General features: G+C 44.6%; 1 protein-coding gene across 1 annotated transcript; it reads right to left on the bottom strand.

Moving 5' to 3' along the window:
* Positions 1 to 9,314: 9,314 nt before the first annotated feature.
* Positions 9,315 to 13,732, bottom strand: MYCN (MYCN proto-oncogene, bHLH transcription factor). The gene is given in 5 exon segments (XM_039569855.1): positions 9,315 to 10,830; positions 12,042 to 12,277; positions 12,279 to 12,525; positions 12,528 to 12,862; positions 13,057 to 13,732. Coding segments are annotated over 4 exon segments (1,311 nt in total). The 5' UTR covers positions 12,757 to 12,862; positions 13,057 to 13,732; the 3' UTR covers positions 9,315 to 10,231.
* Positions 13,733 to 15,855: the final 2,123 nt, after the last annotated feature.

Genomic DNA, 15,855 nt, shown 5'->3' with positions numbered 1-15,855 from the left:
CCCTGGACTAGAGCTAAAATGTCTTAGCACTGAGCTAGAAGAAACTGGCTGGGTTTATACCTTTCTTTCACTCCCTTGCAGTTTCCTGTAGGTCAGTGAGGTGTACAGCAACCTCTCTGGTCTGTGTGGCCCAGGAAATTGCAAATATTTTCAGCTGTGTCAGGTTCTGCATATGCAAGTTAGGAGGTTCAAAGGGAAGTTTAATTGACACTAATCCTCATCTTGACTTTTGCTCACCTCCTCCTCTTTTCCCACTAAGTCTTCCCACCTTCCCACCTCAAAGCCACAGAAGCTTTACAATTTTTCTTATAAAAATATATATATTTAACCCTTTGGCAATCTCTTAATGCCCTTTTATTAAATCCCTTAAGTCTTTTTATTAAGTCCAGGCTAATTAAAATGATTATAAACCTCTCTTGAGAGATTATACCCTTTAATCACTGTGCATATTTGCTGAAATGTAGGTGACACTTGTGGTATATCAAATATAAAAATACTTTGGGCAAAGACGTTTAATAACAATTTTTAAAACTAAGATCTTGATTAAGGAGGTTTAAGGCATTAAAAATCATATCTACATGTGGTCACAATAATACATGGAAGGACTTCTAATACTTTTCCAGATATACAATGGCACAGTTATAATCAAGTTTCTCAATTTATTTCAACTCTGGCTCCTCAGCTGACATAATCTGTCCTAATGCCAGTGACTCCCAAGGTGCTACCCTGCTTTAGAGCACATTTCCTGGGCAACCAGAACAAACACATAAGTAAAATCCCTTCTTGGGCCATTACTCCCCACCCAATGAAAGAAAAAGAAAGGACTTTTCTCGTGAAGTGAGCTTGGATGTCCTGTCTGGGGGCGGAAGTGTTAATGCACATGCTGAAGACAGAAGGCATCCTTATACAGCCGTGTAAGTGGCACAGATCAGTACAGAAAGTATTTATTTACTCTGACACTTGCTACTAGACTGATTCTTGAAATTTCAAAATTAAAGAGTTCTTATTAAAATTAAGGAAATAAACTAGCCATTCAATATTTGTTTTCTTTACTGCCATTTTTCATTAACAGTGAAAAAAACCATTTACATGGGGGTTTTTTAATGTAAATTTTAAACACTTCCAGTAGGATAGATGGCCACGTGCCTTACTCTTGACTGCTTCTAATAGGTATTTATTTTCACTCATGCTCATATACCTAAAGCTTGCAGCTTATTGCATATTGTCAACACCAGAAGCAGAAAAGAAATGTATGATTTTCTATATCAAAGGAGTTCATGGTAACTTAACTGCTCCTTGGTTAATAGTGAATGGGAAAGAATGTAAAATACAGCACAATTTAACTTGGCATACCTACAGTTTTCATTTAAAAGTCTTGGAAGGTCTGAACGTCTTACTTTATAAACTCTGACTGAAGTCAACAGACTTATAGCCATCCAGCAAGTGTTCACAGAATGGGACTCTGTATTTTAGAATTAAATAAAAAAAATTACATTGAGACATAATTGGAACTAGTAGGAGAGGTGAGACTGTAAAGCATGAAAAAAGGTGACTCATTTAAGTGTTTGAATGAAAGGAGGAATAGGCATAGGGCAATATGGAATAGTTATTGAAGACCACAGAAGCTGTGAAAAGACATTATTTTTTAAAGGAGCAAAGAAATATGAAAACTACTGGAGTAAGGTTGCAGAAACAAGAAAAGGGAAACACTGAAATAGTTCAAACGATCAGAGATCCAATAATAAATCTAGATGTAAAAGTTAGTAGTGATTTTTCTAAATGTTCATCTACTTTCTGTTTTTCTCTTCTCGTGTTTGTTTGGTTTTTATAAATAAAAAATAAAAAAGTGATATGTGCTATAGTTTAATTTAATTTAGAATGTTGTCAGTATATTGCCGTCTGAAATGTATCAACATGCCCTGTAAATGAGCTTTGTGTAGGTGTGAGAAGGAGAGAATAAGGTCCTGCCCACCATGCAATATGGTAATGTGAGAGATGTTTTAGGGAATTTTATCAGTAATGCAAGCAATTTTCTGGCAATGGTGAATATTGCTATATAGTGGTGATAAACAGTGCTTGTGAGAGGATGAAATAAATCCAAAAATGCTAAAGATATGGAGATACTATTATAGACAACCAAAGCAAAAAGGATATTCAGTGTTGAAGAAAAGATGAACTAGACAGAACTGAGTTTAAGATTACTTGACTAGTTCATGAAAAACCTTTTAAATGTATAAGTGAAATGAAATGAGTGAAAGACAGGAGTATTTGGACTCAACTTGTAGCTTAAGGCACTGAAATTAGGTGTTAATTCATAGGTGTTTATATGTTCACTATATACCTGGAGTGCCTTTTATAGGAAATGGAGAGCTGATCAGTACAGAGAACTGAACCTCAAGAACTAATCCAGTTCACCCTAAAACAGACATCCACACTGAATCCTTACCCAGACTTCACTGACTATAACAGCACCTAGATATCAAGCTTTCAGTTAGATATCTACAGATATCCAGATTTAGGTATCTTAAACCAAACCCCACATTAGACATCTGCAATGTTGGTTCCTGTATCAGGGTTTCTCCATAATCCACACCAAAAATGAGCACTTCCAGGGTGAGATTAATTTGTGTCATTTTAAATAGTCACTTAACAATGAAATTAATTGTGCACTAAAAAGACCTGTTTTCCTTATTGACCAAAAGGAGTTTATATTTGGTCAGATTAGTCCCCCTTGCCTCCTGCAGGGCTACTTAGCTAAAGGGAGCAAAAGAAAAGACAATTAATCAGACCAGCATAAGAATGTTTAAAGGCTGAAGATAATAAAAATTATTTCAATATATTACATCATTACATAGCTTCAATTAGCAGCATATGTTTGAAGAAAGTGTTCATAAAAATATGGCTTCACAACACAATGCTTCACAACTGTCGCTGTTGTACCAAGAACGGCGAAAAACGACCCAAGTCCAGGTTCGGGTTCAATGGCCAAATGTGGCTATATTTAATTATATAAATCAGCTTATATAGTTTTGTTGGCAAGAGTGGCAGAGCATCATTGGGTGCTTGACCATCCACCTCTCAGAGTGATTGGCTGAACGGTATAACACCCATTTCCAAAATATTTTTCCCAGTGTGGAAAACAAAGACACAAACAGCCTGCACCTGTGAAATAGTTTACAAATTCTCAAACCATTTCCCAGCTAGTTTGCGTGAGAAAGGAGACTTACACAGGCAGCTGTAGAAAGCTAGAAAATCTCTCTGCTAGCTTTTTAGTATCCACACACAGCCAGTATTGTCTTGTACACCTGAGAAATAATACATTGGGATTGTGGTTTACCCAGGCTTGTTTGGCCTGAAGTAGAGCTTTTAGAGAAATGTTTGTAATCATAATTATTGAGGATATGATTCATGATCTTTGCCTTGGAACCATGACCAAAACTAACAATTGTTGGAGAAAATGAGAAATAGGAAGCCCTCAGAACCACAGCTTGCAGTACATTTTTGATGACCATGCTTCTAGGTAAAACTGAATATGTTTGCTTTCCTGTTAGTTTTTGTTTTACTAAGAATTTTCTAACTCTTAATTAGGAGTACATGCAATTCTAAGGGGATCAACCAAACATGCTCCAATTTCTTGTAGAGGAAAAATGTCAAGCATGAACCTTAAATATCTCTTAAAAAATAAAAAATCACTTTCAGGGAGAGGGTGTTATATGTCACCACTCTCATTTCAGCACATGATTTAGTAATCTAAGTATTATCTTCTAGCTCTATAGGACCAAATTCTGAGGGTGACTGAGCACTGAAACAGTGCAATTTCCTTTCGGTGACATTGTTCCTTTCTGGACATTTGCTTCAAAAAAAATGAAGTGCCAAATTGCTTCAAAAAGAATAGAGTGTCAAATGTAATGACGATTCTATAATACAGAGATAATTTCTCTACTAAAAAGCAAATTCATAACAATATTTCAGGGATATTTTAACATTGATCTTAGGAATTTAAAAGAAGAAATTACTAAGTGGTTTTAAAAATGTTTTATGAGGATTTGTAGGTACTAGCCAACATTGAACTGTGTGTATGATATTAGATAGTTCCTTCATCTCCTACATCATGAATTGCAATATTAATTAGATATTGGAATTAAATTGATTACAATATTAATTCCAATGTACTTTTTATTAAGTCTGTATCATACTGAAGAAGCAAGATTTTGCCTAAATGCAATTGCCACGTATTACAGAAGAAAAATGCTATTTGTATACAGATACTAAAAATATCCATCCAGATAATATTCTAATTATACTGATTTGTTCTGTGAGGAAGTGAAATCATTGAATGCTAAAACACTATGTGTTTATTTTTGATGGTGTTAGGAAGCAAAATGGAGATAAAGTGCCATTGAAATATTTTATTTAATTGCAACTAAAATGACTATACCAATTAAATTAACTATCCTACATTCATGCACCGTTTTATTCTAAGTAACAAATCTATTAGCCTGCAGTTTTCTCCAAATCATTGCTTTAAATTTCATGTGGTAAGTAAGATCAGCTACAGCTCAAGTAACTTGATGGTACCCAGCAGCAATAAAGCAGCCCTTAACACAATTCCCATAATCACCCCTTTCATGCTGTGATCACTCTTTCCTCAAGGTACAGAGCAGTGCTTGGGCCCGTTCCAGGTAAAGCCCAATGCAGATGCTCTGGACTGTGCTCTGGGAAGAGCATGCATCTCTCTGCTGACTACATGAGGAGAATTAGGAAGCTAAGCAGCTAGGTGCTTAAAACTCTGTAATGCTTGTAAAGCTTGTAGATTAGAAGGTGAAACTAGACAGATGTAGACAACATGACTCATCCTACCCCTAATATAAAGCTAAGCTATATGTAGCTGTTAGACAAGACTCTTGTTATAGCTTTATGATTGATACAGCCACTCATGGAGACAATCTAACCTTGGCTTCAGACAGATAACATAGAAGATAGTTCCTTTCTCTAAATGCATGCAGTATAGAAGATAGAAAGCAGATAGAAAGCCACAAACACTTAAAACAGACAAATGAGGTTGGGAAATTGGGAGCACAGAATAAGAAAAAATAAAAATAATCTTATTTAACTGTAAAATGAAAATATCTCCACTTACCTAAATAGTATCAGATGGAAACACTATATGATGGCAAATGATATAGCTCACAAATAGAGCAGCTGAAATAGCATAAGTGGAGCCTAACAATGATTATGCATAAGAAATGTAACAATCAGTAACAAATAATTCAGTTATAAATCTGATAAATTTTAAGTCTGATAAGTCTACACACTCATCTGTTTCACCATGGAATTAAAAAATAATTGCCATTAATTATAATAACACTGTAGGTACTTCTTTTAAAAAAACTTCTGCATTATTTAGGTGCGTCATGTTGTGATCATAAATACAGGAAACAAAATATCTTCGTTTGCTTTTTCTTCAAAGGGCCAAGTGGACAGCCTTGTAACTTACTCAGTTAAAATACACACTAGGCTTTATTTATCAGGGCTCATGGATCAACACTTACGGAATCCCTTGAGTGCACACAGCATGTCTCTAAATCCCTACATACAGCACACATACAAGGAATCTCCATTGTTCAGACATAAAGAATTCATTTTATCTTCTCTGGGTTGACTGTTTCGCAAAAATATCAGTAACCTCATCGAGAGAAGGATCTGGGCAATAAAGGCACAAAGCTGGATGAGAATTCCAGATCTGCAGGCAGCAGGAATTATCACGTCCTACAACCCAGCAGCAAAACGCCTGGTTTACTGTGGCCAAGCCTCATTGCCAGGCCAGCACAAGCAGATAGGCAGCAAAAAACTACTGTAGGGTAGCGAATTGGACAGGTAGTCCAGCAGAAGTGAAAGCTTGTCTTGGCACACACCACAGGCTCTGAATTCAGGTTTGTCAATGCTCCAGGAGCAGCCAGAAGTGCTGAGGCAAAACCCATCATGTTGGCTCTACAATCAGCTGCTCTTCCACATTTTGCACCATTGCTTTCCTCCAAGATTTCCGGAAGTGCTCTGTGTCTGCTGTTCCTAATGAAATCCCTGCTTAATTTAAAGGAGTTGCTGTGACACCTCAGATCCCTTTAAGTTTGATGGCTTTGGGTTCCTGAGAGAAGAGACAGGGAACAGGAAAGGGAAACAGGAAATGGACACAAAAAGAAAGTAACCCAGGTATAAATCATGTATAATTTGGCAATTGTACATTAAAAATTCATTAATTATCACAAAATTAATATTTTAAATAAAATGACATCTGATTTAAACCAGCCAGAAGCCAGGAAATTCAAGCTTAAGAATGTCACCCATTTGAAGTCATTTTATTCTAGCTTGGTTTATCAGTATGCTTCCCAGGAGCAAACTGTAAATTATATACTTCATGATCTCTCAAGGAGTCCTGCCAAGACCTGGTGATAAGTTGCTATAACAGCAGCTTGGGGTTTGAGAAATGCACTTTCCTTAGCACTCATGGCAATAGGTGACCAAGTGGTAATGACACCATTAACACATTTCACCTTTTTAAGGTCTCCCACTGGTGGTTTTACTTATACTAGTTTATGGAGGAATCATTTCATTTTGGTGTTACAAGTCCCTTGTGTTCTTAGTGGTATTTTTAAGAAAATAAACAGAAAGGGGGAAAGAGAGCATCCTCTGGGATATGTGATTTTGGAGAAAACCACCATCAGCAGATTCTGTCTTGTATGAAAAAGAACTTGGCAATTTTTATAGCAGATCCAATAAGACTGAGATCAACTTAATTCAGTTTTCCCTTCAGAAATCAGCAATATCTGCTTTGTAATAAGCAGCTATTAGGTACTTGCCACATCTGATTCTCCAGACAGCTATGTTTGCATTTGTTATGTAAATGTAGGTATGTATTAAAAAAGGAAAAAAAAAGGCAATAGTGTCTCAATTAATTATTTGATTGAGTCCTTGTGGACTCCCCATTCTTGCAAAAGGATCTTTTGTTATGGCTGTGGCTATGTTTCTGTGTCTTTCTCCAAGTAGCCTTCTGGCTACTGTACTGATTCTTCAGAAAATATTATATTACACAATTAATTGCTTACTTCTTCTTTTCAAAAGCTATCTTTCCTACAACTCTCAATTATTTTTATCATGTAAATATAAATCTTCTATTTAGCAACTGTAACTTTATTAACATCCTACAACTGAGATTTTTTTTACCAGAAATATTTGTCCTACAGCAGCGATATGAAAACAAAACTATTAACTCCTTGAAGCTGTTAAAAGGAAGAAAAAAAAAAGACAATGTCAAATGTACTGCTAGTACAGCACAGAGCAGCAAAGAGTACAGTATATGGGAGCATTATGGGGCCAGATTCTGTCTCCATGGACATCAGCTGGATGTTTCTCACTGAATTCTAAAGAATCAGACCAAGACTCCCACATTATATAGCAAGAAATAGAGGTTTTCAGGTGGGATTTGTGCTGAATATCCAAACAAATCTGAATATTTGACACCTTATTATACCCTAAATTCTTGGTTACCACAATACAAGACAGAACTGGGTTGTCATGAGAAAGAAGTAATTGCTGTCTTCAACTTCCTAATGGGAGGTTACAGGCAAGGTGGAACCAGACTCTTCCAAGAGGTTAAACATAAAAAGACAGGAGGCAATGGACAAGGGTTGCAACACGGAAAATTCCAATAGTATGAAAATTTGTATCAGTCATGGTAGTCAAAAAACACATGTCCCAAGAGGTTGTGGAATCTCAGTCTTTTAAGATATTCAAGCCTTGGTTGCATGAGCCTGAGCAACCTGATCTGACCCAGAGTTTGCTCTGAGTGGAGGAAATTTGAACCAAATTTCTCCAGGAGTGTGAAGGGGAAGAAGGGGAAGAGGAAGGGACTTTCTTTCTTCAAGAAGACTCATTTAACTTGTACCTTGTTTGAAAACAGTACAAGAGTTCAACAGAAATTGCTAAAAAAAAAAGGGGGTTAAAATTGTTTTAGCTAGTAAATTAAATGTACCCTGTGATGGTCCACACCAATTGTCTCTACTTAGGCTTTTACTGTTTTATTACTGTAGTTGGAAAGTGGAAGAAGCATCTCAAGGGAACCAAAACAAAGATTCTATATAAGGAACAACGGTGGTTGAATCTGAATTTAGATCTTAAGTCTATTCAGGCCATTTCTTCAAATGCTTGTGTAGGCCTAGCTGAATCCAGTGTTACACCAATTTGTGCCTGTTGAAGATCTGGATTTGCTGCACTGAACTACGTACAGTTGTTGGTGGTCATGGTAGAGAAGCTGCCTGGGGCCCAAGAACACACAGGTTATGAATGCATCAGCGATCTGTAAGGATGGACATATGCCACATCCTTTCTAGGGGGGCTATTTTGCCCCCACGCTCCTTTTCCTCATGGCAAATACAGGGTTTCTGTACCTCCATCACCAAACAAGCTACTTCTTTCGTGGCTAAAGCAGGGGCAGATGTCCCAAACAAACTTCTTCCAAGTGGATCCTGAAAGTACTTACTGGCCATTTGGTCATTAATTCTTATTTTTCAGATTCAGTGTGAGGAAAGACAATGTCAAAAATACCTGTACAGACTAGAAATAAAACAACTACCTGGTCTCAGTGTCTTTAGTACAATGAGCAAACAGATCTCACAGAGTTGAACATCTTGCTCCTGTCACACCAAATGCCACCTCCTGAGACAACCAAGTCCCATGTTCATCTGATGCACACTTCATGGTTCTGTATCTTCCCTGAGCTTTTTAATTTTACTAACTTAACACAAGTATAGTAACAAACAGGACCTTCAACTACAAACAAGAACATTAATTCTCTGATGCAATGATGGACAGCTTTAAGCCTTTAAGATCTTTGTTTACTACAAATATTTAATTTTCTGTGCTTCGGCACGTCTACCTCCATCATTTACTTCACCTGTGTGCCACAGAGGCCAGTCCCTTAGCAGAAGTTTCCTAGCTGTGTTTCTGGTCCCTCACAATTCTCTGGGTACAGTGGATAGTTGAGGAGTCTTTGCAAAACACAGGAGTCATTCCATTAATTGTGGTTCATCTGGTCCCCTGGGATGATCACGACAACGCAAGTATGACGTAACAGGAAAATACTTCTTACTGCAATTATTTTTTAACCAGAAATGGAAATGTCCTGCCCAACTGACCTTTGTAAAGTGTCACCTATAGTCTGAGAGTTGAAGTGCCCAGGGTATGGGACCACGCTTTTTGTATTTCATCAACATTGCAAAGTTAAAGATTTTATTAAAAGAAAAATAGTAAATGGCACATCATGTAATTGCTATTTATTTTCATAAACATGAGGTATTTCAAAGTGCTATAAGACGCAGCACTAAATGTACATCATTGGAAGAAATTAAACACAGAACTTTGCAGTTACCCAGTTCTATGCACCAAACATTAACAAATACATTAACTGGAAGAAACAGGCTAGGAAAAGGCATATATAGTAAATTTCTTTACAAAAGTTTCTTAGTTCAAAAAAGTGATAAAGTAATATCTACTCAAAACTTTCACAACTCATTTTCATACGAAAATATAAGTATCAAATTTAGTTATGTATCAGCATCATACTAAAGTATACAGGCAATGTAAGAATTAGTACAGTACATAACAGAGATTAACAATATATTTGTATACAAAAACATGCTCCTCAAACATTGAGGTATTACAGTACTTAGGTATGAACTTCCAGTCTAATACTGGTAGCAAAAGCCACCTCTCATAACCCAAGACATGTACAAAAGGCAAGTGTGTAGATGGTATTTACAGAAATTCCCACAGGGGTACAAAATGCGAACCCCTAAAGTAACATCTGTTAGAACATAAGCACCATAAAACTTAGGAATGAACATTTTAAAACTCAACTAGATGTCAAGATGTCATCAGCAGCTCCAAATGCTCACAACACTTTAAAAAAAAAAAATCCCCACCATCTACAGTTCTTAAGAAGAAAAAACAAAGGCAGTCTATTGTTGTTTGGTAGTCTTGCAATAAACTCCTTGCAAGAACATCCATTTGCTCCGTACCCGGATAATATAGTCTGTCGATTACTTCAGGGACTGGATTGAAATTAAAACCAACATTCTTAACGTCAAAAAACACAAGTTTTTATAAAGAATCAAAAATGTGCAAAGTGGCAATGACTGTCCTGGTCAGCCAAAAAAAAACCAAAACAAAAAAAACTTTAGCAAGTCCGCTTGTAATCTATTTTCTTTAGCAACTGTTCTTGTCTGGCTTGCAATTTTTCCTTTTCTAGCAGTAACTTCTGCTCCTCTGCCTGAAGAGAATGAACATATTCAGTGGCTTTTTTCAAGATCACAACTTTTGCAGCTTTCTCATTTTTAACCAGTTCTGGAACATGGTCCCTTAATGTGAGGAAACTTGACCGTAGATCATTACGTCGTTGACGCTCCAGGATATTATGGTTGCGTCGGCGTTCACTGTCCTCTGAATCAGAGTTTCGGGGACTTGAACTCTTAGGCTTTGGTTGGATCATGGGTTTTACTGGACGGGGCACCTCGATTTTTAACTTTTTCTGCGGTGGAGCCTCTTCAGTCTCCACGAATGGAGAAGGAGCGGCATAATTATGCTGCTGGTGAATTGGGGCGCAACGCTTTAAAATCAGTCCATTCTGCTGTGTCCTGACTGATGAAAAAGTGGTATTTTTAGGACGCACTGTAATAGTAAGGGTGGTAACAGACTTGTTGGTGGAGGAGCGTCTTTTCTCCACTGTGACAACATCTATTTCTTCTTCTTCATCCTCTTCCTCCTCATCTTCATCATCTTCTGGTAATAAAGGACAGAAAACAAAACAGATGTTATTCTCCCTGAAAATACTCTGACCAAGTATCAGTATTAACTGACAAAATACATCCGGTAAAAGCAGTAATGAAATAACTGATGGCAAAAACAGGGTGTGCCCACCATCTGCAGTCAGATACAGATCTGTAAAAGTATGTAATACACATGAAATGAGCAAAGAACAGGGATTTCTGAAAGCTTAATAAGTTTAATGAGATGGGTTTTTTTAAACACATCTAATTTTCAGTCGAAATGGGGCTACCACCCACATAATCGCAGAGGCAGAAAAGAATTTTTAGACAGAATGTATGTAGTTTGAATGGAATCGTCGAGCTGCAGCACAAAAGGCAAGCACAGATCCACAACACAGTCCCTGCTTGCTAGAAAAGCAGCCGGAAAACGAAACAATCGCTGGGTTTGCTCTGAGGCAGAAGGTGAAGCCGCTCTAGCCAGGGACCCTTTAAGCCGGCGCTTGGTGCACTGCCAAGAAGACAGCTGTTGGAAGTGCTTCCTCACCCAAAGCTGTCAAACCAGACATTAAAGGGACAGCAGGCTCTGAAACCCGGGACAGATCACCAAGTTTGTGGCGGTGGTCATACGGACCAGCTCATCTACACACGCCAAACCGCGGTTCAGCCCAAGTGGACTTCTCTGCGTGCACCCACAGGGGATGTCTCGAGCACTTTGGGCTCTCTCAGTACAAGCACTGTTCTAAGGGGTCACTAGCGTGCCTCCAGCCTGCCCGGAGAGCGCCTAAGGGGACACGCACGCGGTCATTCCCCATGAACCCCGTCCCCAGGGTGACGGTGGCAGCCGCGCGGACCCCCCTCACCCCCCCAAATCCCGCGCTGCCCCCAATCCCCCGTGCCCCAAGGCGGCAGGAGAGCGTCAGGGGGCCCGGAGGGTGCCCAGCACCATGCAGCCCCTCCGGGCCGGAGCTGCTGCCCGGTGAAGGCTCCGGCCCCATCGCAGCCAGCATGGGGCGAGGGGCGGCTGCCGCCGAGCCGTGCCCGCCACCCCCGCGGGGCCCCGCGCTGAGCCGCGCCTGCTGCCGCCTACCGGCGGCCCCGCGCCCCGCCCGGCCCGGCCCGGCCCGCTCCGGGGCGCAGCCGCCCCCGCCCGCCCCCGGGGCAGCTGGCGGGGGGCCCGCAGCCGCCACCCCCGTCCCCACCCCCGCTACCCGAGGCGCTTACCCGAGTCGCTGAGCGTGTCGTCCCCGGAGGAGCTGGAGCTGCTGCTGCTGCTGCTGGCCCGGCTGTCCCCGGCGGGGCGCGGCGGGCGACCGCCCCGCGGAGCCCCTCCGCCCGCCGCCGGCGTCTCTCGCTTATTGACGGGGAAGGGGAAGACCACGGCCGGGTCCACGCACTCGGGCACGGCGCCGCCCAGCTCCGCGCGGGCGCTGGCGGCGGCGGGGCTGCCCGTGGCCCCCGGGGGCGGGCGGCGGCGCGGCGGGCGCCTTGCTCTGCAGCTTCTCGCTCACCGCCCGCTCCAGCTTCTCGCGCGCGGAGAAGCCGCTCCACATGCAGTCCTGGATGATGATGGAGTTGAGATTGTTCATCACGCCGGGGCCCGTCTCGAAGAAGTCACCTCCGTCTACGCCGCCCCACAGGTCGGCCTCGGGGGGCAGAAGGAGCAGCTCGGATGCCCAGTCCACGGGGTCGGTGGGGCGGCAGCCCACAGTGCCGCCCCTCCCCACGGCACCGGCACCCCCCCTGGAGGGTGCTCCTGGAGCCCGGCCCGGCTGGGAGACAAGGGAGGGGTGGGCAGCAACTCAAACTTTTTCCAGATGTCCTCGCCGGGGGGAGCGGCGTCCGGCCCGCACAAGTAAAAATCATCTTCGTCCGGGTAGAAACAGGGCTGCAAAGAGTCAAACTCGAGGTCTGGGTTTTTACTGACCATTCCTGGCATTACGGGTCTCTTTTTCCTGATCCCTCAGTCGGGCAATAGTTTCAAACACAGGTTTTATGGGTATTTCCACCAAGGGGAAGAAGAGAGGTTCTCCCAGGACCTGAAACTAAACCAAAAAAAAAAAAAAAAAAAAAAAAGGAACAAAACAACGAAACCACAATTAAAATACGAATAAACAAACACGAACGTGACTGCCTTCCTCTAAATGGAAGGAAAAAAAATAATAATCCCATCATGAACAGCAAGCAAGCAGGAGCCTTTAGAAAGTTGACCGAAAAAAAAAAAATGCATCTCACACACCTTTCTCCTCCCGACTCAAGAAACTGAAATCAAAGCGCTCAGGTAGTACTCCCCCGTGCAGAGCCTGCCCCGCCGCTCCGTGGAGACACAAACCCAGCCTGCACAGTCCGGCGGGGATGCACAGCCCGTGCACATAGCCCTCGCCTGCTCTCCCCAAACCGCTTCAAACGCTCAAAACAGCACAGTAACTGCAGACAGATGCATGGCTTTGATACCGTAATCTCTCCAGAAAGGCTTCTTAATATGCCAGCAAAACTAGAGGAAGTTTACTCCTTTTGTCATCTGAGGAGCAGTGCAAAGGGGAGAGGAGAAGGATGCAAAAAAAAAGGGGCGGAGGGGCTCTTTGCAACTTCGCAAATCGCCAGTTCATTCACTCAAAGCGAACCAGCGAAATCCGCACACAACACAAGGGGGGAGGGGGGGGAGGAGGGGAAATCCAGCAGCAACAGAAATTATCAACCTTATGTAATAACCTCACGCACAAAAATGCATTAAAACCACCCCGGCGCCACCAACAAAGCCTCCTGATTTGCCAAGAAGGCACGGGAAGTTTTTTTCCCCCTTTTCCTGCAACAGTGAGGTTGCAAGGACAACAACTCTGCACATTCTGCCACTTCATGCACTCAAACCTCCTGCAAACACACCAGCTCTCCAGCTCTCACCGCCGGCGAGTGCACGCTGCTGCCCTTACCTCGGCCGGACCCCCCACTCACTACCCACGGCCAGTCAACCACAGCCCCATTCCTCCGCCGACAGCTCCGTTGCATCAGACATTAAAAAAAAAAAAAAGGTTTAAAGTCCAAAAAAGCCACTCAGCGTCTCCCTTTAGCTCGGTCAAGGTAATGCGAAGGGAAATCGTTCTGCTGGGTTCACAACAGCTGACGCTGAGACGGAGACCAAAGGGGGGGTGGGGGAGGGGAAGGAAAAATCCCTGAAAAGCCTTATGATGAAACGCCGAGAAACCCGCTCGGCTCGGCTCGGCTCAGCTGCGCTCCCGCCCCGCCCCCTGAGCGCCTCCAGGACTGTGCATTTTTCTACTCGGGAAATACATTAAACCGTTTAAAATGCAAAGCAGTAAAGAGGCACCTACAAAACACTAGCGATCTCAATGCGACAGCTCCAAACCAAAACACAAATATTCTCCAGGATTTTCTTGTGTTCAATGAGAACCCTATTCAGGCTCCGTTCTGTCCCTACGCTGCCCTTCCCGCCCCATCCTTCCCAGTTCGGCAACTCAAACACCATGGGGAATTGGATTTATTTCATTGGGGTTTTGTCCTGCAGCCCAGAGCCTGCAGCTTTCTCTTCTTACCTCCGTGGTGATGGTGGTGGGTGTGCGAGGGGGAGGAGTGGCGGGGGGAAGGGGAGAGGAAAAAAAAAAGGCAGCTGATGGTGTCTGTAGCACTTTCCGCGCCCGCCCGCCGGCCCCCGCGGCCGCCCCGGCCTCCGCATCCACCCTCTGCTCGCAGACAGATGACTGTCACTGCCTAGCTTTGAAAAGGCTAGATATTATTAACCCCCGCAAAAAGGCATTAAAAAAAAAATTAAAAAGTGGGTTTAAAGAAAAAAACAAACCACAGAAAAAACCTGACACACTTGGGAGGGAGCACTGGAAAACAGCGGGAGAAAGGCGGGAGCGACGGCCCCGCCCCCACTCCACGCGCGCAGGGCGGGGCCGCGCGTTTGGCGCCAAAAGCCCCGTTCGCTCTTTATCCTCCGGGAGGGCGTTCGGTTATCGCGGGGCTGCCGCTACCCTGCCCCGCGCCGGCCCCGCCGCGGCCGCTGGCCCCTGTGCCGCCCCTCCCCGCGCCACTCCGTCCCCGAGCTCCGGGGAACGTCGCCTCCGGAACGGCTCCTCCCCACCTCCCTCCGCTGCGACCTCGCGCGCAACCCCCCGGGGCAGCTGAAAATAAACAAGGGCTAAGGGAAGTGGCTGGGCGAGGGAGCCGCTCCGACCCCACGGCGCTGTGAACGATCGGCAGCGCTCGCCTCCCCGCAGGCCGGCGGGGCTCTCACGCCGCCGCGCTGCCGGCAGGGCCCCGTGCGGGCGGCCCCCGCGCTCAGCGCTCCGCGCCGGTGCCGGCACCGCGCCCGCCGCGCCCGCGTTCCGCTGCCGACGGCGACACCTTGCGGCCGCGCGGCGCAGCGGCGGCGCTCCCGGCGCCCCCGCGCATTGCCCGGCGGCGGCACCCACCGCTTTCTCGCCTCCTTCCCCGCGGCGCGGGCCGCGGGACGGGACGGGACGGGACGGGACGGGAGCGCGGCGCTCTCCTCGGCGATGCGCGGCGGCGGGCGCGGGTACGATCCCGATCCCGCCGCCGCTCGGGGCGGTGCCTCCTTGCTCATAGGCTGCAGGTTGAGGCGGGGACTGGGGCGTCGCTCGCAGCAGGCCGGTGGCGGCGGGCGGGCGCTTTGTGTGCGGTGGTGGCGGGGCCGCCTCCCTGTCCCGCCCCGGTGGGGGCGAGCCCGGGCTCTTCAAACCCGGCGGGCGTGGTGGTGGGAGAGAGAGTTGGGCGTCGATGGAAGCGACTGAGGAGGGGGAGGTTGCTCGCGAGAGAGCGGAATAAACCCTGAGTGAGGCAGGGATGTGCCATGTGTCCCTTCGCCTCGTCCCCTCTGGCAGTTTTGGGCAGGAAGGTCCTGCCTCTTCCCGTGTGGTGATCCCCTCCTCGCATCCATGTCACGCTTCGCTGCCCAAAACCTGGAGGCTCCAGCAGTCCTTCAGTGTTCTGAGGCGGCCTTGAGAGCCGTCGGAGTGCCGCCGATGTCCCGCAGCCGGCGGTGTCCGAGGCTTGGTGG

The sequence above is a fragment of the Corvus cornix genome, chromosome 3, assembly GCF_000738735.6.
Source record: "Corvus cornix cornix isolate S_Up_H32 chromosome 3, ASM73873v5, whole genome shotgun sequence".
Classification (NCBI taxonomy): domain Eukaryota; kingdom Metazoa; phylum Chordata; class Aves; order Passeriformes; family Corvidae; genus Corvus; species Corvus cornix.
Note: the sequence above shows the minus strand (reverse complement) of the source record. Positions and strands in the feature narration are given on the sequence as shown.